Source organism: the organism of the source record quoted next, unplaced genomic scaffold (assembly GCF_019419815.1).
Source record: "Pyrus x bretschneideri cultivar Hongxiangsu unplaced genomic scaffold, Pyrus_bretschneideri_v1 Contig19, whole genome shotgun sequence".
NCBI lineage: Eukaryota > Viridiplantae > Streptophyta > Magnoliopsida > Rosales > Rosaceae > Pyrus > Pyrus x bretschneideri.
The window spans coordinates 1,335,488-1,355,743 of NW_025999490.1; the positions used below are offsets into that span (position 1 = coordinate 1,335,488).

General features: G+C 35.1%; 2 protein-coding genes, 1 long non-coding RNA gene and 1 pseudogene across 5 annotated transcripts; 1 reads left to right on the top strand and 3 right to left on the bottom strand.

Annotated features, from left to right (window-relative positions):
* Positions 1-1,820: 1,820 nt before the first annotated feature.
* LOC125476541 (probable LRR receptor-like serine/threonine-protein kinase At1g56130) lies at positions 1,821-9,870 on the bottom strand. 2 transcript variants are annotated; one of them, XM_048582799.1, is made up of 25 exons: positions 9,856-9,870; positions 8,379-8,843; positions 7,838-8,024; positions 7,618-7,689; positions 7,429-7,500; positions 7,128-7,199; positions 6,930-7,001; positions 6,741-6,812; positions 6,564-6,635; positions 6,402-6,473; positions 6,247-6,318; positions 6,069-6,140; positions 5,903-5,974; positions 5,656-5,721; positions 5,397-5,459; positions 5,167-5,211; positions 4,999-5,060; positions 4,375-4,760; positions 3,963-4,158; positions 3,698-3,862; positions 3,462-3,580; positions 3,103-3,313; positions 2,760-2,991; positions 2,462-2,612; positions 1,821-2,372 (listed from the first exon to the last, which is right to left on the bottom strand). In XM_048582799.1, the coding sequence occupies exons 2-25, from the start codon at positions 8,488-8,490 to the stop codon at positions 1,941-1,943; spliced, it is 3,147 nt and encodes a 1,048-aa protein (XP_048438756.1). In that variant the 5' UTR covers positions 8,491-8,843; positions 9,856-9,870; the 3' UTR covers positions 1,821-1,940. The 2 variants fall into 2 exon arrangements, with proteins under 2 accessions (XP_048438756.1, XP_048438757.1); XM_048582800.1 differs by lacking the exon at positions 9,856-9,870 and having other exon boundaries at positions 8,379-8,863.
* A 352-nt stretch (positions 9,871-10,222) lies between these two features.
* On the bottom strand, positions 10,223-13,542 carry LOC125476553. Its single transcript, XR_007257884.1, has 3 exons — positions 13,362-13,542; positions 11,005-11,068; positions 10,223-10,918 (listed from the first exon to the last, which is right to left on the bottom strand). It is a non-coding gene; the product is annotated as an uncharacterized LOC125476553 (long non-coding RNA).
* Positions 13,543-14,747: 1,205 nt separating this feature from the next.
* On the top strand, positions 14,748-16,319 carry LOC125476551 (annotated as a pseudogene).
* A 48-nt stretch (positions 16,320-16,367) lies between these two features.
* Positions 16,368-19,548, bottom strand: LOC125476547. 2 transcript variants are annotated; one of them, XM_048582813.1, is made up of 5 exons: positions 19,209-19,548; positions 18,697-18,777; positions 17,561-17,650; positions 17,396-17,453; positions 16,720-16,858 (listed from the first exon to the last, which is right to left on the bottom strand). In XM_048582813.1, exons 1-5 carry the CDS (start codon positions 19,263-19,265, stop codon positions 16,845-16,847), a joined length of 300 nt encoding a protein of 99 aa, XP_048438770.1. In that variant the 5' UTR covers positions 19,266-19,548; the 3' UTR covers positions 16,720-16,844. The 2 variants fall into 2 exon arrangements, with proteins under 2 accessions (XP_048438769.1, XP_048438770.1); XM_048582812.1 differs by lacking the exon at positions 17,396-17,453 and having other exon boundaries at positions 16,368-16,858; positions 19,209-19,546.
* Positions 19,549-20,256: the final 708 nt, after the last annotated feature.

Consider the following 20,256-nt stretch of genomic DNA (forward strand, 5'->3'; position numbering starts at 1 on the left):
AAATGATGATGAGTTTGGTGGAGAGATTTGTTGGGTAAGCTCTTATGCATTTTCTGGGATTTGTATGTGATTTCTTTCTCAGGATTCTCGTTGAAAAATAGAGGGAGATTTGGTGGTGCTTCACGGAGTTGGATAATGGTGCTTCACTAGAACTTGATAACACAAACATTCACATAAACACACAGTATTGGAGTGGTTCACCAAATTGATTATATCCACTGGGGTTTGCTTTCATTTGTATTTCACTATATATGAGAGACTTACAAATACACAGTATGAAAGATGACTTAAAGCGTTTACATTCTTTTTGGTAGTGTGTTCTTGCTGGTGTGGTGTTCTCCTTTTTTTTCCTCGTGTCCTTCTTCTAGTTCTTGCTCCTTCCTTTATAGGGATCGTATGAGATCTTCCTTCTCACAACATGTACAATCTAACTTGAGGATAAAAGCTTCCCAGTGTTCCAATAGAAAGACACCAAGTAGTGGGCAAATTATTAGCCATAATATGTGTTCGAAGAGCAAGACAATTCGTTAAACTAATCATTAATAATGAAATATGTTCCAATAGCAAAGCAACATGTGTTAAGTTAATCATGAACAAAAAAATATCATGTAAGGTGGATGCATGTCTAAGGCCACGTTAAGGTTTATCTTATGGTAAGCTTGTTGGAACAAAACATATGGTAACTCTACAAATTGGTGGGATATCCAGATGATGGTGAATTAAAAGCTCCAAAACCCATGGTTATAATCACACCTCAAACTAAAACCAAAAGAGTAGCAAAGTATCGGTGAAACATATATGTATTTTTTAACTAATGAAAAAAAAAAAAACTTGGTTTATCAAACTTTAGCGTAAAACACAAATTAAAAGTACTTTGACACTTTGACACTTATATATATATATATATATATATATATATATGTCCACTTTTTAAAATACGGAGTATTACACTTGCACATGCCTCTTATATAAAGTTGTTTTAGTTCACGATCAAGCTTAACATACACGACATTGTTCTCCTTTTAACTCCAAACATGAACTTTCCGCTCCTAAAAACTTAGGCTCCAAATCATTTCAATTGTTGCCTAATTTTTTAGGGAGGAAAGCTCATATTTGAATCCAAAAGTAGAAAATGTTGTTGATGTTAGACCTGAATCGTGAAAAGATTGTAACACTCTATAACAAATATACTCATAATTTTGAGTTTGTTTTTGTATTGCAGTCAATATTGTAATGAATATGCTATTGCGTTTCCACCCAAGTGTCCCACGTTCAAAATTCTCTCATCATAAATTATTTCAAAAAAAGGTAACAAATTGAAATTTGAATACAAGTTAAGGTGACAAATAAAAAATTTGCCTTCTCCTCTATTCTGCAACTGGACCATCAACATCTAGGCTACATTTATAGACCCAGAAAGGCCTTATTAACTTATCTGAATACCCTGAACACATTCTTAAATTTTAGGGAACTTTAACGAAAAACTCGTGGTACTGTTCACTTTAACGAAAAATCATATTTTTACACTAAAAAATTAATCCTGGTACTATTCACTTAACCCTTTATTTTGTCCTTATTGTTAAAACTCAAAGTTTTTAAGCTATTTTCATTAGTTTTTCTCAAATTTTAGTGGTGGGATCTCCATCCAGTGGTGGTGGTTCGTGAACATATCTATAAACATTTTGTAAGAATAAGTAGATATATTCAAATCTGGCATTTCGTGAACATATCTATAAACATTTCGTGAACATATCTCCATTTGCCAAAGATATATTCAAATCTGGCATGCCAGTCCTCTGCCCACTGCCAAAAGCCAAAGCTAATGTACAATTACAATTAATTATTTAAATGTGTATTATATAGAAGGAAAGGGTCCAAAACAAGTACAATGGTGCGCAAAGAGATAAAGGGAGTATGCGGAATTCATTTCTCCATATTTATCACCTTCCTTCTCCTCTAATGCCAGCTAGCAGTGATTGAGTGACGTTTACAGGAGAAGGCGCAGGGTCAATCCAGGGAGTGTTAGCGCCACTTGCATTGCTGCCTCCCGGCTGATAGTTGAGGTGAACATTACTATCCTTGGATGCAGTTGATGGGGTATCATCCCCCACTAAAAATCTACCTGTTGACAATGTTGTTACATCTTTAAAATCATAGTCTGTCAAATAGCTTGGCTTCGAGATGACAGTGCCTATGTCAATGTCTCCAGAGAGCATTGCAACCACGCGTGACATAGATGGCCTCGCCATCGGTGATCCCTGCGTGCACATGAGAGCTGCTCTTATCAATCTAGTTGCTTCAGTTTCATCAAACTCTATCAATCTCGGATCCACCAGCCCCAAAGTTTGGTCATTTTCATGTAGAGTCCATACCTGAAAAACATTATGCCACGGTCATAGGAAAGTATAAATAAGTTTTTCACAACAATGCCAAAATGAAGCTAGGCGAATGCAATTCCTACCCATTCAAGAAGATAAATCTTTTCTGAATCCAAGTTATTGTAAGAGTTTGGTCTCCCGCTGAGGATCTCCAAAACAACGACTCCAAAACCAAACACATCGGCCTTCTCTGTCAAATGTCCAAACAATGCATACTCCGGTGCCAAATAGCCTCTGCAATGCAAGATAATCAAATGGTTGCACAATGTTGCTTGAGATCATTAAAGGCATTATTAACATGATGTGTTAAAATTTCATGCAAGTATAAATGTGTGGCCGTAATGTATATATCCTCTGGAAAAACAATAAAGGATGGCTAACATTGTCCCTGCAACCCGGGTGCTGATGTGGGTTTTCTCGTCATCATAAAGCTTTGCCAATCCAAAATCTGATATTTTTGGGGAGAGTTCTGCACTGAGCAAAATATTACTCGCTTTGACATCTCGATGTACAATCCTTGGCCTTGACTCCTCATGAAGGTAAGCAAGTCCTCTTGCTGTTCCCAACAATATATTGAATCGAGTAGGCCAGTCAAGGTGCAAGTTACTTGTTCCTGAAATATGAGTGAACACATCCAATCAAAAACATTTCTTAACAATTTTAGAGTGCTTGAAACTGCAGACAATGCCGTTTCTATGCAACCTAAAAGTAGATAGGTTTGTACCAAAAAGTGCCTGATCAAGGCTCTTGTTTTCAAGATACTCATAAACCAAAATGCGCTGGCTGCCTTCAATGCAGCATCCATACAATTTCACTAGATTCCGATGTTGCACAGCAGATATGGTAGCAATTTCAGATACAAATTGACTCTTCCCTTGGTGAGATGCTACTGAAAGTTGCTTCACAGCCACTACTCTCCCATCAGAAAGTGTACCCTACAATGTACACAGAAACACAATTTATTGACATGAAGGGAAAGAAAAAAGAAGCTTTTATTTTCTTCTCTTGCTCGTTCGTTTGCTCTCTCTCCCTTTCTCTTGTCATTACTTCAAGGACATGATACTGATGTAATACGGATTTCACCTTGTAAACAGGGCCATATCCTCCCTCTCCTAACTTATTTGAAGGATGAAAATCTTCAGTTGCAGCTCTCAACTCAGAATAACTGAAAGTATTTGGTCGAGGGCCTAATCCTAGAATATCTGCACATTCACGAAACAGTGTGACATAAGTTTTACTTTCGTGAAAGCATACTTCTGTGTGTTAATGTCAAAGCAGAGAAACCTGAATTGGATACCACTAATAATATGGTCATTTACCTTCGTCGTCCTCTTTTTCTGATTTTTTCCTTCTCGTATATAGAATCGCAAATATTAATAGCAAGCTCACAACTCCAACAGGAACTGCAATACCAACTATGAACCCAGTTTTGCTCTTCTTTCCTGAAGTAGTTGGTGGAAGCCCTGAAACTGTTGGTGTAAAATCTAAGCAATAAAACAGACGAATTCTTCAGTGTCAATTAGCAGTAGAAAAATACATTTATACCATTCATAGGAAATCTCTACTAGTTAACACAAATTATACCTGAAGCAGCATGGATGGCTGCTATTAGTGAGCCGTAATCACCTTGATTGGGTATGCAACAAGTCCCTTTACCAGCCCAGAACAGATGAATTTCAAGATAATTCTCTGACACGTTAACATTGAATCTTTTCATAATTCCTACGTTAACCCCACCTGCCTCCTTGGATATGTCAAAGTCCTTTATCCTGCGGGTACCCTAGCAACCAAATGAAGAGCTAGGTAATAAGTCTAGTCTCCTTTAAATCATGGAAGACTTTGGATGCGGTCTCTAACTACCAATGTTTTTTTACTGAAACCTTGATGATTTTTTGTTTTTGATTAAAGTAGCTTAAACTATCGAAAACCTACCTAATGAGTCTTTACTTCAAATAAGTTAGAATTTTTATTTTTTATTTTCCATAAGCAGCCATACCTGAATATAGATATCAAATACACGCCGTCCTAGACTTTCCCAAGTTTGCTGAATGCGCCTATCAAAAACCGTCTCTGCAAAGTGCAATGTTACAGTGTAAGGTCCATTCTCAAGACCCAGGCCATAGTATCTCAATGATCCTGGGGACAATCTTGAAGTCTGGAAAAGCTCTGGGGTCACATCTGTTCCGGTGACTTGTGCAAGGGTATTTACCAGAAACGGTCGGTTCACTCCGTCAGAAAACATACCAACATTGCTGACGGCCCATTGCTTTATACTGGTTACATTGAATGTTGCTGGACCAAGATCTGAGTCTTCAGCCTCATACAATATGCCATCACGTCCCATCATTTGCGGTCCACCACAGTTGATTGAGAAGTTTGCATCTGTAAGTTTCATGTAATACCATAATCTACCATGATTAGCGATGAAACTTCAAATTGAAGACTCATACTAATGTTTTTGAGTCACATATTTCTGACCAGTTATGCTTATTACTGAACTTATGAAAACATGCTTGCTATCTATATCCATGTGTATACATAACTAGAGAAGCAATGCCTTTTCCTCTAACATGACATTGCGTTAAAACAATAAATGTTGGGTGACATAAAAGCAAATTACATCGTGGGGTATTTCGATTGCATGGAAAGTTTCTCTGGAGGCAATTCAATCCAGGAAGAGTACTGCGAACACAAAGAACAATTATTAGTTATCTAGATAGAAACATATAGTGGAAGAGTAGTGATAGTATTGCTTGTCTAAAAACCGGCAACAGAAACTTCAACTCACGTTATGTCTTTTTTGTCAAATGTGAAGTTGTTGACCACTAAGTTCCTGCATAAAATCATTAATCAATTAACATGTGAAGAAATATATCTCTGTCAAATGAAAATTCCACGTACAGGATCAAAACTTAATAGGCAAGTAGTGTGAGAACGAATCGTAGTGATATTTTTTGTCCGAACATATTCTGGGTATTTAAACTGTAAAATGAAGATGAAAGATAAAAGGAGACGTACAGTTGCGATGGTGTGATCACCCACTGGGGAAAGCTTCCTGATAAATAATTGTAAGACAAATCTCTGCAAATAACAAAATAGAATCAGAAGACACAAAATGCATGAAAGTTATAAGAACTTGTGTAAGATAAAGGATTAGAATGCTTACAAAACGCACAAACACATACATGCACGTGCACACGCACGTACAAAGTACTAGTTTCAATGTCAGTAGACTCAGTACATTCTATAGGACTACTTTTAAGAAACGAGGACTTACATAGTCTGAAGTCGATTGCTCTTTTGGCTCGGAAGAGGTCCAGATAGACTATTGTTTCCAAGAAACCTGGCCATTTCGATTATGGTAGAAGGCACCCAGAAAAGAAAAAGAGATGAGCAAGAAAAAGGTCAGATGTGCACAAAATCTATAAGGATTAGTCCAGATCTTCAATCAAAGTAGGGAATGTTAAAGATTTGATAACTTATGTATGATGAGGCAAGCAAAATATAATAATGACGGGGATTACAAGGATGTAAGAGAACTCATGGTGAACAAAGAACTTGGGAGTTGGCCTGTCAAATTGTTGAAACTCAGATCCCTGCAACACCAACGATAAGTTGAGAGGAGCAATCAGAATGAAAGAAAACTAATTGGCCTCGTTGGGACTCACGCTTATATGCGCTGGTACGTACAGTATCTGTAGACTTTGATATTCTCCAATATCAGATGGGATGATACCAGTGATTAATGCGTTTCGTAGTTTTCTGTTATTCACATCAAATTTGATAAAAAGTAGATGGAGTAAGATATCAAAATTCAAAAGGAAAAAGTTGGATGAAAGTATATGGATCGACAAGAATCTTCACTTACAACTCAGTCAAGTTCTTCATATTTTTTATGAAATCAAGAGAGGAGCTCCCATCGTATATATCACTGATTTGCCTACATAATTATATGCAAAATAACTGAAATCCCGTCTTCAGAGAAAGAGAAAGAATTACAATTTATGAAACATTTATACTTACAGAGACTTTAATGAGGTCAATTGAGAAAAGCCGGTTGGTATTGGGCCTTCGAAAGAGTTCCCTTGAAATCGCCTACAGAAACATATAAGAAGCTTGTGAACAAATTATCCATCTCAGGTCTGCTTTCATAAACTGCATAAGATCAAAATTTTCTGTGCTTACAAAGAAGTGAGTTGTGTCCAATTCCCTATGAAATCAGGTATCTTTCCTGAGAAAAGACTGTCCGATGCCCAACTAAAATTCAAAAAGTTGACTTATAATAAGCTCATCCAAGAAAAGCAATCTCAAAGTACTAGATAAACAAACAAATCTAAAATACAATTTAAGAGCCGTTCTTACAAGATTTGCGTGCTGGTGAGCTTGGCAAATGTTGAAGGAATTTCACCACTGAGTCCACAGCTGTCCATGTAACTGTGAAAATCTTAAGGCAACTGATTAATACCCATTTTATACGATAAGGTGCAATTTTTGCTTATGCACAAGGAACTAACATGTAATTCAAATTTGATGATTTAACGAACCACTTACATTTGCTGGAGCTTGACTAAATTACCAAGTTCTGGAGGGAGTGTTCCGGAGAAATTATTTGATCCGATGGCCCTACAAGTCATGTTGAACAGGCAAACAATTACTTGAAAGCAATTATTGAAGAGTGATAGAAGGTTCTGCATCTAATGTTTATGACACAAAATTTTACTGAACGCTTTCTCATTTTTCATGGCTTACAGCATATTTAGTTCCGTAAGATTTCCAAGCTCCTTGGGGATGGGCCCAGAGAATGAATTGTGGCCAATTGACCTGAATGGAGATATCAGTTCACTAAAGATAAGCACCATTACATTACAAGAAACTAGTACTGCATTATTCAATAAAATCATAATGGTTTTGTGTAGATTACGGTGTAAATAATAGAGAAAAGGTATAAAGAACATAACTGTAGATTATGATATTCAAAATGAAGTATACAAATTGCGACGAGTCTCATCAGAAGTATGAGTACTTAAACAAATTTTCTGTCACTACTTACAATATAATCAATGCAGACATATTGCCAATGAATGCCGGTAGGGGACCTTTGAAATAATTCATATCAATTTTCCTACAGAAATTGAAACAAAATGTAATCCTTAATCTTACGACATCACTATATTTTTGATTTCCAATTGATAATTTTGATGAACCAAAAACAGAGAAGGGAGTTGGAAAAAATTCATACAAAACTGCGAGATATCTTAGATCCAAGAATTCTTCTGGAAACACCCCTCGTTTGTACAGAGCATGCACTCTCCTGGAAAGCAAAAAGATTGAACATTTAGAACTTTATAAAATGGAGTGGCACAGTCAAATTATTGACTAATATATATATAGGTATAGCTAGCGAAAAATCAGCATTGGCATAGAAATCTTGTTCATAAAGAGAGAGTAGTTTAACATACAGTTTGGTGATGTGGCATGTAGTACCGTTGTCGTAAGTACAGTCGCAAGCGATGGCTGGGTTGTTATCGGGGATCTCAAATTCGGTGCCGTTGATGGCGGATCCACTGCAGGGTTCTCCACTGATATTCCACAGCCCCGGCACTGCTTGTGTGTCCCATTGTTCAAATATTGAGTTCAACGCCCTCACTGCATTCTCAGTTAATTCAGTCCTTGTGTGTATTAGATTATATCACACCATAATTTGACTTGTGTTACCACTTACCAGACCATCTTGAATCAAATGAGAGATCAAATTGATTATTACAAAGGAAAGTTACCCTTAATTTTTGGATGTTTTGTATATGGGAAGAAAAAGGGCTTTACAATAATTTCTTCGAAACTTCATTTCATATTGTCGAAGAACACTTAAAATGTCATTTTGTTGAGGGAAAGAAGCCCAGTTCCTGGTCAAAAACACTTATATGGGGCAAAGTGTGTATGAGTATGGGGGGGGAGAGAGAGAGAGAGAGAGAGAGAGAGAGAGAGAGAGAGAGAGAGAACCTTCAGATGGATCAGTGGTAGCATTTTGAGCAAAGGACAGCTGAAACCAGAAACAGTTGAGGAAGCAGAGTAATAGTATCCTCATCATCAATTTCATCTTCATATTGTACATGTGCAGAACTTGCTCTCCTCGACGGAGTGAATTAAACGGCCGACACTTCTATACAAAAGATGCGCTCCAAATCCTTGGGCTGTTGAACAGAATTCAACGACACTGGAATGGATGGTACAAAGTCCTCCAGCCTTTGTACTTTTGGAGAACTTCCAGCTATCAAGGAAACCGTGAAGTAAAAGAAGAAAAGGTAGACGACTCCTACTAAGAACCTAACAGAACAAGCAATGCCCCATGCCTTTCTTGGTTGGACCAGCCCAACCAGTGACTTCCGTCTTCGTGAATTGGGAGAGCAGAACAAGTCTCTCTTCTTTTTCTTCTTATTACGGGCGACCCGTTTTCTCTCCCACTGACTGAATCATGCATGTAAAAACAAGACCACTAGATGTTAGTCATATATCGACAATTTATATGTGCACATATTGCTGTCCAAGGTTCTAAGGCTTTGATCATATTACTTGAATTGTATATTATAATATTACAGATTGACCTGCATGACTTAGTCTTGAAATGTTTACCTACGGTTCTTGTTGAAAATATCAACGGATTGACTAGTGGATTAACATTTTTGCTCAGCAGATGGTCAAATCTTGTAATTATGGAGATGGATTAACGTTTTTTTTTTTTGTTAGTTAGTGATTTTGATACGGCATATAACGAGAATATCATTGTGAGAATATTTAAACAAATTACATTATTATGTGTGGCAAAATACATGACATACTATGCGATTTAACTTAAAACATTGGAACATTTGCATCTATGTCGTAAGTTTGTCCGGTCAAAGAATACCATATCATTGATAATTTTGTGTATAAAATATATCGTGGCAATACAATAAAGTTTAGAAAAGTAGACGAGGACATTTTCAAAGGAAAAATAAGGTGAGACTTTTTCAATATTTGTGGCTGCACTGAAAATTCGATCGGGATGAAAAATTTGTCTGAGTTCAATGATGTACGAGAAAGTTAAAAGAAGAAATGCTAAGGAGATTTTCAAAGGTGAGACTTTTTATACTCTTTGCCGTCTTAAGATGCAATATTTTTTTTCTTCTTTTGCAGCCTTATGGACTCTTTGCTGCCTTAAGGTGCAATATTTTATAATACTGACACAAGAATTGACGTTAAACCATAAGGTATGAAGTGGTAGAGAGGTCCATAAAACCTATTTGAGAGGGTCTCCCAAGCATTATCCTTTCTTATACTTACCAAATCCAAGTTTTTTCTTCTTCTCTTGAAGTCCACAAACAATGCAATTTTATAGTTTTTAACTAGAAAATGTATGCGCTTTGCTGCAGGCATTTAATGTATTAGTCGTAACAGGCATGAATAGTTTCCACACAAAGGAACTAAAAAGATGTGGTACCTGAGAACCAATGAAGTCAAACTTTGCTTGCTATATATGGATATGCATGCTATAAGAAACATTCATTTGTAGATCGTATTGTGTCATCAATATCATAATTCCAAGTAATCAGCCTACTACATGGAAGAAAAACACAAAAAAGGAAAAGTAAAAAAGTAGAAGACATAATACTTGAGCACTTGGCAGAAATAATAAGTTTCTTAAAAAATTGCTACACCATCTTACAAATTCAATCGTTAAACGTCATACTACAACCCAAGACAAAGATTAAGTATACAGTTTGTTTACAAATCAAAACGAAGTGCTGCTATAATCCGCAACAGCTATGAATCATTTTCACATAATGATACTCAAATTGAACGGCACATCGAATAACCAGCAACCAAAACAAAATATGCCATGTGCTAACACGAAACTAAAACAAAAGGAGGATTAAAAAACGAAAATTTTCCATAAGGCATCAATTGACAAAATGCTTCTTAATGTGGTTTTCCGAGAACTGAATGCAACTCCAAAACAACTTTGAAAACACCTTAGAAATCTTTATTACCCCAATCTTACTAAACGGAAGCATAAATGGACAGGATAGCTCCCTAATTTTGTAATAGAAACTCTAACAAAGAATATCAAGCTCCAAAGGCCTTGACTTTTCCTTGGCATAAATCTGTACATTGCAAGTTTAATTCCAACGAAACAAATACGCGTGTGAATGTGAAGTAAAAGGCATCAACGCTATATGTACTGCTTTACAATTATCTCAAGTTGCTGACGTAATGCCTAAAATATTCAAGACTCAAAGATTTTCATATATATAGAACACCTCACCTAAACAATAACTGAGGTTGCGGTATTTGAATCAAGCTAGCAGGCAGATGCTTTGCTAGGCCTTCTTCAATATCATCTCATATTCATTTTTCCTTTATGATACAATAAATTGTTCAAATTTAGATGTAAATAAGAGAATTCGCCACACTCTACTATCACAGTAGTTAGTCTTGAACAATAATGCAAGCCTGGTTGCAAAAACCACCTCAACGAGCCATACAAATAAAATGTCAAACCCCTAATAAAAAAAATTAACCGAGATGCGAGCTTTCTATGAAACTCGGATGACAAATTAAAAAAAATAGAGTTGAAAAGATAACTTACACTTTTAAGGCCTATTGCAAGTCTGGCACTTCGCCTTTGCTCATCGTCATTTTCTTATCCAAACCTAAATTTTCAAAAAACCAAACTGTCCGCAAAATTCAAATTCAACCTCAGCTAAACACACACACACACACACACAAACACACAAACACACACACACACACACCAAATTTAGATTTGGAGAAACCCTGAATTCCCCAAAAGGCCACCACATTCTGAGATCGACTACCAAAATTTAAAAACACACTCCACATGCAATCACAGAAATCAATTCAACTGGTTCAAAAGAACCACTTCTCGCAACTACTTCGAAAATCAGCAAAAAGAAAACAAATTTAGAGCTATGTCTCAAAAAATTAACTCCCAAAATTATTCCCTGTTCTTAGAATAAACAACCAGAAACCAATTACTGAAAAATCCATATTGACAATTTTTTTGTGATACGCTAGTGTTTGAAAAGTGTAGTCTATCCCTAATATTCAAGTGGTATAAAGATAATGTACACTGAAGGTGAATGCCAGTTCCTCCTAGAACACCAAGCTACTCGATAGCAACGAAAGAACTAATGTGGCGTAAATTCAAACCAATAAGAAGGGCAGCTCAAACCAATAAGACTTTATGCATTATAAGAGCTGACAAAGAACGTTTAACGTATGCAATATTACCTTAATTTTACAAAGAAGTTTCCACAACTTAGACTCGTGACCATTTTGGATCACAAATTATCAACATTTCCACTACGCCAAAACTCGACCTCAATTGTATCTTTAATCTATAAACAAAATATGGAACACTGGTTATTGAGGCTAATTCTTTAAGGATTCTTATTAAAAGGAGCATACGGGCAATTCTCTAATTTACTCTTCTTGAAGGTACTCCTCGGATTTTGGCCAAAGATTCTTACAGAGTTAGTGTGAAGGACTAACGCTTCACATTTGTCGAACTCATACGGTACTTTTAATAGATCTTTCATTTGTAGACTAAAACTACAATTTAGTAATAATTCACAAACCAGTACTATGATTTTCTCCTTTTCAATGTTAGGGGAAAAATATTGTTCATATCAAAGACTCATACTCATCCTCGCAATCGCATCAATAAGTAAAAGGTAATGCTATTTTCTATTTATTTTATTTTATTCATTCTATCTGACGATCAGAAATTAAAAAAAATATATATATATAAAATATATAAAAAATAAAAATAAATATTTAGATAGCATCAATATAAATTTATCTCTCTTTAACATAAAATAAAACTTATAATTTATATTAACCAGTTATACAAATTGGGTAGGAAAGGGAAGGAATACACATATTCTGCCAAGTTACATTGGTGTAAAGACACGTAGCTTGCACCGCATGCAGTGCGATCAAGTTGCGGCCCAAGTTGATGAGTTTTCCATAAAGTTAAATAAGCTTGATCATGGATAATATATTAAATGCATAAATAATTATTAAATATTGCCAAACCACAGCAGTGTTTTAAATTTTTTAAACTAAGCAAACAGACGGGGAAGTGGAAAAATTTAGTTCCCATTTCTATTTTTTCTACTTCATTAAATTTTTTTTTTATTTTTGATTAAAATCTAAGTTATTAATTATTTTAATAATAAAATATTTTTTTATTTCTAAATATATTCAATGAGTGTTAAAAACATTACATTTGGTATATTTATAATTATAGCTAAATTTTTTATTATATATTTTTATTTTTAATTTGTACCCATTTTTAATTTGCAACCTTTCTTTTAATTTATACAAATTTTCTTTTCAATTTTAATTTGTAACCATATATTAATTCTTTTTTGTGCCCATAATTTTTAAACTTTTATTTGCATTTGTATCCATAATTTTTTGTTTTGCTACATGTACCCATGCTAATTATATGTATTTATTTTATCTTTTAAAATAGATCAATAATTATTTTTCAAAATAAGTTAATAATTATGTGGGTACATTATTTTTTGCTATAATTTTTGTGAAAAACAATATTACTCTAAAATTGATTTTTAAGTATTTATTATATTTTTAAAATATTATTTAAATTTGTTTAAATTTCATAATTTGTGAAACATTAAATGTATAAATGCATGAGTTAAATATCTTAAATAATGCTAAGAATCTCGATCAAATTATTTAAACAAATAAAATTTTAGTCTATCAATTAGATTGATTTGGGATGAAAACCAAAATGACCATAGGGAAATATACTGCTTTTGATTGCATCTGTTGGTTACAGTTGAGGATGAACTTTAACATTTCGAAAGAGAAAGATAGCTGGTTAGCGGTTGATCTCCTGTATTTTATATGTGCGTATCATATGAAGAGAGAGAAAGAGAGAGAGAGATACCCGACCTGCTGTTGAAGCAGAAGATGGAGGAGCTGAAGCAGAAGCAAGCAGCAAACTGGTAGGAAGATATCAGAGATGGCGGCTTCTTCGCCCACTAGCTCTGGAATTCATCCCCTCTCTCCTCTCTCTCCTCTCTCTTTAACCTACTATGAGTGTATGAGAATGAAAATGACAATTCCCACTTGCATAAACCAAAATATATATGGCCTCATGGGAGCAGTATATATAAGTATATATAGTGGCATGATTAGTCTCAGCCAACGTCAGTCTCTGTATTCTTCAAACCAGCTTTGTTTATTCAACAACTATAGAATAATTAAAATGTAGAACCACGAAAAGTAATATGATATTTATGCATTTTATTATTGGTTTGATCTCATGCTTTCTTTTTTTTCTTTCTAAAACTTAATTCAATAATGCTATTTTTTATTAAAAAAGAAAAAAAATGAAGTAATTAATTTTTTTTTCTTCATATTTTTAACTAGATGTAAAAGCTGTTAAACCTTAGAACCTAAACAAGTTCCTGCCCTTTAATCCAATTTCCCCTTCACTTTGTTGAGATTCTGCTAATTTCATTTAGCCTTTCATGTTTCTCTTTAAAAAAAAATCGTAACTTTGCCCCTTTAACTCAATTTTGACTTCACTTGGTCGAGATTCTACTAATTCGTGAAAAATGAATGGAATACGTGACATGTTATACATTTTGTTTATATGCATCCATTAAAGCTAAACATCCTATGATTCTTTAACTTTAATCAAGTTGGAGCAATGATTCATTAACTAAAATCTATTATCATTTGTCATGCAACTCATCAAAACGTGTAGCTATAATCATTTTCGTTAACTTTGTCAGAATTTTGTCAAAATGAGTTATGTTGAAAGGACCATTGCTACAATTGGGATCCCTCAACTCATCAAAACTTCTAGCTATGATCTTTTTCATCAACTTCGTCAGAATTTTGTCAAAATGAGTTATGTTGGAATTACCATTTCTACAATTGAGTTAAAGTTGAGGGATCATTGCTTCAATTGGGTTAAAGTTGAGAGATCATTTTTCCAGTTAGATTAAAGTTGAGGACAAAGGGTAATAAATTTTTAGTTGAGGGAACACAGTTGCATGTTTTGCTGAGCTAGAGGCTTAATGATAATGAATTTTTAATTTATAGATTATTGCTTCAATTGAATTAAAGTTAAGAAATCATTATTACAACTAGACACATAAAAAAATTTAAAATTATAAAATAACATATATAATGTTTCGCTTCGTATTCTGAGGACACTGAAATCTCTATAGCGAAAAGAGTGAGTTGCTAGCTATTGAAATTATAAAAGGTATTGGTAATTGTGTTTAACTAAAAGATAAAAAAAAAAAAAAAATTTATTGTCAATTGAATGAGTTGGGATGCCAAACTTCAAATTTGACCTCTGTTTGCTTTTTCATTTGTTGGTCAAAACACCCCTCTTCCACATCTCACGTCCATCTTCTGTCTCACTCGCATTTCTGCAGACGAACTGACTCAGAGAAAGGACGCAGCTGACAGCCCTCAAGGTTCAGATCTCTCTGTTATAGCTTTCTCTAATTAATTAATTCAATTAAGAGCTCTGTTTCTGTGTCTTTTTTTTTAAAATTTTTTTATCAGATTATCCTTGATTTATGCGTCTGTTTCTGAATTTGTGAATAACATGGGAATTTGTATAAACTGCTCCTGAATTTGGGAAGAATATGGTTGTTTTGATTCTCGGAAAATATTTATGAAATTTTGGTTTATGTTACCGTCTCTGGGTTGATCTGTTTGTATGCAAGTTCTCATTTTTTCCCCTCCATGGATGTAATTTAAGGGTGTACTTCTTGATTCCCAGGAAACTTTGGAAGGAAAATGATAGAAAATGCAATGCAAAATATAATTCAAATCTTTCTATTTGTGAATTTCTGTGTGTTTGGTTAGAACCTAAGGCCTTGTTTGGTCTCTAGGATCGGATTGGAATGGATGAAATGAAAATGAATCGTATAATTTTTCATATGATTAAATTGATTTCTCAATTTGGTATGATTGAGATCTTCTCATGCTCTAGTAATATCATAAAGGGTGACTCCAAGCCAACAAGGCTGTAAGGAGCGATCTTTCTGTTGCGCTAAGGATTGCCTTCGTTTTGGTAAAATCGTAGAATATGGATATATAACTTGTTCCCTTATGATCTTTTTCTGTTTTTTTTTCCCAGAGTTGCATAATTTTGATCAAGAACTATTATTTTTGTTGGGATTGAGACTGAAAAAAAATCCTTTTGCAGATTAAAATTCCGAAAGAAGAAACGCTCGTAGGCATCAAATCAGCAACAGAAGTTCGAATTGAAGGCAGTAGTTGAAATGAAGAAAGAAGGAGCCGAGGAAACAAGTATGGAGATAGTGAAGAAGTTTTTGGAGAAAAAGGTGAAATGGCAATCGCCATGGATGGTCTGCCCGACAAGTTCTTTGAGCCCTTCATCCTGAAAGGCGTCAATATCGATCTCCTTGAACCCGGACACATTGTTTGCTCCTTCACAGTACCCCCGCGTTTGGTGAACGGGGGCAATTTCTTGCACGGTGGAGCCACGGCAACCGTTGTGGATTTGATAGGATCAGCTGCAATCCTCTCCTCTGGAGCTCTCAGTTCCGGAGTTTTGGTGGAGATCAATGTGTCGTACTTGGATTCGGCTTATCCTGGCGAGGAAGTTGAGATCGAGTCCAGGACGTTACGTGTCGGGAAGACTGTTGGTGTTGCTAGTGTTGAGATCAGGAAGAAGAAGACTGGGAAGATTGTTGCTCAGGGCCGTCATACAAAGTACCTTGCTGTTTCTAGCAAACTCTGAACAGCTAGGAATTTGAACCAAGACATGCTATTCGGTCAGTGTTATGTCAAGATTTTTCGACATCGAATAATTTTTTCTGGAGTGAATGTAATACAAGCAACGCTCAGTTAATTTCACTCTGACTGATACAAATAGCTAAGAACAATACAATATTTAGCAAAGAGTTGGCGAAAACCAGAACAGTTAACTGCTTAAGCTTTTAGATCATAACATGATCCAATCCTCAAATTTGTATTCCTCAGACAGATACAATTGTTAAGAACCAGTAAATGCTTCTCAAAAAATTCTCAAAAAACAGGACAGATAATCAGTTAACCCTTCGATCACAACATGAATTCACTGAATCACGAAAAGTTAACCAAAATCAAGAAAACAACATTGACCATTTGAGTCACAATTCGTCAAAATCATATCCATCGTCGTTATTATATCCCTCATCGTAATTGTATTCTTCATCATAATTGTATCCATTATATTCGTCATTTGCAACATGTGTATCATCGTCGTAGCCTTCTCCGGCTTCAGCCTCTTCACTGTACATATTTTCATGTTCGAGCTCCTCATCATGACTAACTTCAAAATGAATCTTTTTCTGATTTGACAGCTGCTTACCACTGCCGCAATTAGACTCCTTGCGTTCTTCAAATCCAGGTCCCTGAAAAACAGACGGAGAAAAAGGTCAGATTAAGCAAATTCAGGATACATTGACAAGTTCTTGCCGTTGCTCGTAAAAACAGACATTCTAAAACCTCTTAGGATTCCTAACAAGGAATTACAATTGCAAAATTATTATATATGGCCAAAAAACTATCAACCATATAACGAGATATAACATTTCCTATTTCCTCAAGTCTTCCATTAGCTGCTCGATTAGCAAACAACCTGTATAAAGATCATGGTTTCACATATTTAGGTTTTATCCTGCCATAGCTTGTACAACTTCGATAGACCTTTATTCCACTATACAAAAATTGGTGTCTGCCGACTGACCAGACATAAACAAGTAACATGTGACGACTATCAAAGTTTGACATACTATTAGTCTACCAGGTTTGTTTGGCTTTTTTAGTCTTTTGCAATCTGCATTAGGTTCACAGGCAACGAGACATATAATGTTTGACAACATAATATACGAATTGCAGAGCTATGAGTAAAGCAAGAATGATTCTAAAATAAGCCAGTAAAAAGATACTTAGAAGCTTTTCATTTAATTTCTTCAAAGCATCAAAGTCGATTTTCGAACTCAGCCTCTGCGAAAAAAGAATGCCATGTAAATAATTGTTGGGTAAGATATAAGTTGCATCATGCTGGAGGAATAATACTTAAACGAAGCATATCCATCAGCTAATTCCCTTACCTCCTTGTTATTTATCACAGTAGAAACTTTGGCGGTTTTTTCTGCAGGTGCAGCTTTCTTGGCTTTTCTGGCTCGTTTTCTACTCTTTCCCTGCCAAATTTATCCATTGTATGTAGAAAATTAGAAATCAATAAGTAAGGCTCAATGCTGGCAGTAACACAAAGACAGATAAACAAAAGGGAAAAACTAAAAAATAAATCAAATGCAGATAAGATTAAAAAAATACTAATTTGTAAGCAGGTGTGACTCCAATAACAGTTGAGAATTTAGGCACAAACGACGAAGAATGGTGAATAAGCTGAATGAATCTTCCAAGCATACATTTTAGAGAACAATGCACACATGACAGTCTAGAAAAATGCAAAGATAAACTCAAATGAAGTCAATATTGGGATAAACCACATAGCTAAGCTAGCCATATCCAGTGATATAATGAATAAATTCAAGATTTTGGTTAGAAGGTCCTTCTTTGAAAGGAATGATTTTACTGCAACGAAATGCATAAAAAGTGCAAGCAAGACACCAGTTCCAAGACATGTGCTCTATCATAACTGAAATTGCCTATTTAGTGGGGCTTAAGGATTCAGAATTTGTTGTTTTATGTGCTTAGGATCTTAAAAGAAGTATTGTTCGTAGATTAGCCATAGTTTCAAAGATTAGGACTAAAAACAAGTTAATTGTCTGGAAGACAAACTGTTTGTTGCAAATTTTAGTTAGGAGCATGCTTTTTGAATTTGGGGGTTAAAAGTTAGAGAAACCAGAAAGCAAAGAGAGGTCAAAGATTAGGGTTTTTGAATCAAGTACGAAAAGAGAGAGTACAGAAGTACTACAAAGAAAGAATTGAGTTAAGAACTTCCAAAAAATCACAGAGCTAAAGAGTAAAGGAAGAATGCAGAGGCAAAGAGTGGAAGGAAGAAAACCAGAAACCCATACAAGGAAAATGTATACTAGTACGGTCATGATCAAATGCAAAATCCCCTCAATCGTTCACTCTGAACAGTCGTGGCCATAAAAAACATAGACGAAAAATAAGAACAAAACCATCGAACAAACAGAAACTACGAAATTGCCTAACATTGCACCAAATCCTTGTGAAAACAAATGTGCCAAAACTTATAAACTTGCAAAGGCATTACCTGATCGTAGTCCTTGTTAAGTACTTCCCAAATGAATCTTTTAAACCGCGCCGCCTCCTTGCTGTTAAGGTACCCAGCAACCTAAAAAACAGAAGCATGAGTTCTTCCATATCGAAATTCACAAACGAAAAATAGAAGCAACAATCGCATAGGAATCCAAATCGCCATACGGACTACCGAGTGGGCTATGATGGAAGTGTTCTCTGATGGGCAGGTGGGTGTAACTTTCAGGATCTCTGCTTTTGCGTTTGATTAAATTTATCCCCTTAATTATCAGACATGGAAAATGTGGTCGATTGTCATGAACCAAGAACTGAACTTTTCACAATAACTACGAAATAAAATTCCAACAACGTCGCATGCAAACTAAAAATTCTTATTATCATCGAAATATTTGAGCACCTACCTAAAATTCATCAACTTATGGAGAATGGGCAGACACCATTCGACGAAAACATTTCAGAAAATTGAACGAAAATAATAAGAAAGCAATGCCTGCTTTATCTGCATACCTCGGAGTCGTCGATATCTGAGAGGCTTTCTGAGACATCGCCATCCGCAGTTGACATTGCAGCTTGCCGCCTTCTTTTGTAAACTCTCGGTTCTTTTGAATTTTATGTAATTTCAGGTCTTGGGTTTTCCAGTTTTCGTGGAACTAGAGTTTATATCGACAGTAATGTCGGCGACAAAACGAACCGACCTAGTTCAGTTTCCCTTTTAGAACTGGAATGGTGGAACCCAACCATGCTCTTCTCTTGTTCAAATCAAATCAAATCAGTCCAGTTTTGGTTCTGTGAATCAAACAATAAAGTAAGTAAGTTAGATGTTAGAGGTTAGATCTGGTTCTAGTTTCATTTTCTTTTTATTTTAATGAAAAAAAGGTAATTACTGACTAAAAGCTCAAAATCTACTGGGCCAGGCCCAAAATAGTAGGAAAAATTAATCAAGAAACCAGGAAAACTCAGCCCAATCTGAAAATCATGTGGGTTTTTTTTTTTTTTTTTTTGTGTTTTGCTTTGTTTTGTTTTTGGTAAACAAACCATGTGGTAAACACAAACGGCATGAATTACATCTTACATTGTAGAAATACATTACTATTCCTACTGTTGGAATCAAATTCGCGCATAATCGTTGATATACGAATAATCGTTGGAATCTCTTGAATATCGATAAATAGGAGAATTGTTTGGGGGGATGTAACTAAATTCGAAAATGATTGCCTACATATCTCCTCGTCAAAAAGGGAGAATCAAATAGTTCCATGCATGAGTTGGATGAGCATGTAGAGATGTGTTTGAGCATGTACATGTTAGATGAGATATCAGATATGCGTTATATCTCCTTAGAGGGAACCCTAGCTTGGATATTTATAGATGAGATCTTTCAACTCTTTGTCTTGCTTTTCATGAATGCTTATGCATATTTAAAGCAACATATGAAAGCCAATATTCTCATGATTATCCAAATGTAAAGTGTAAAACAATAATTCATTTATCAATCCAAACACATAAAGCATCATTAACGTCGAATAAAATGATATCAGCAAGAATTAAAGTTAAA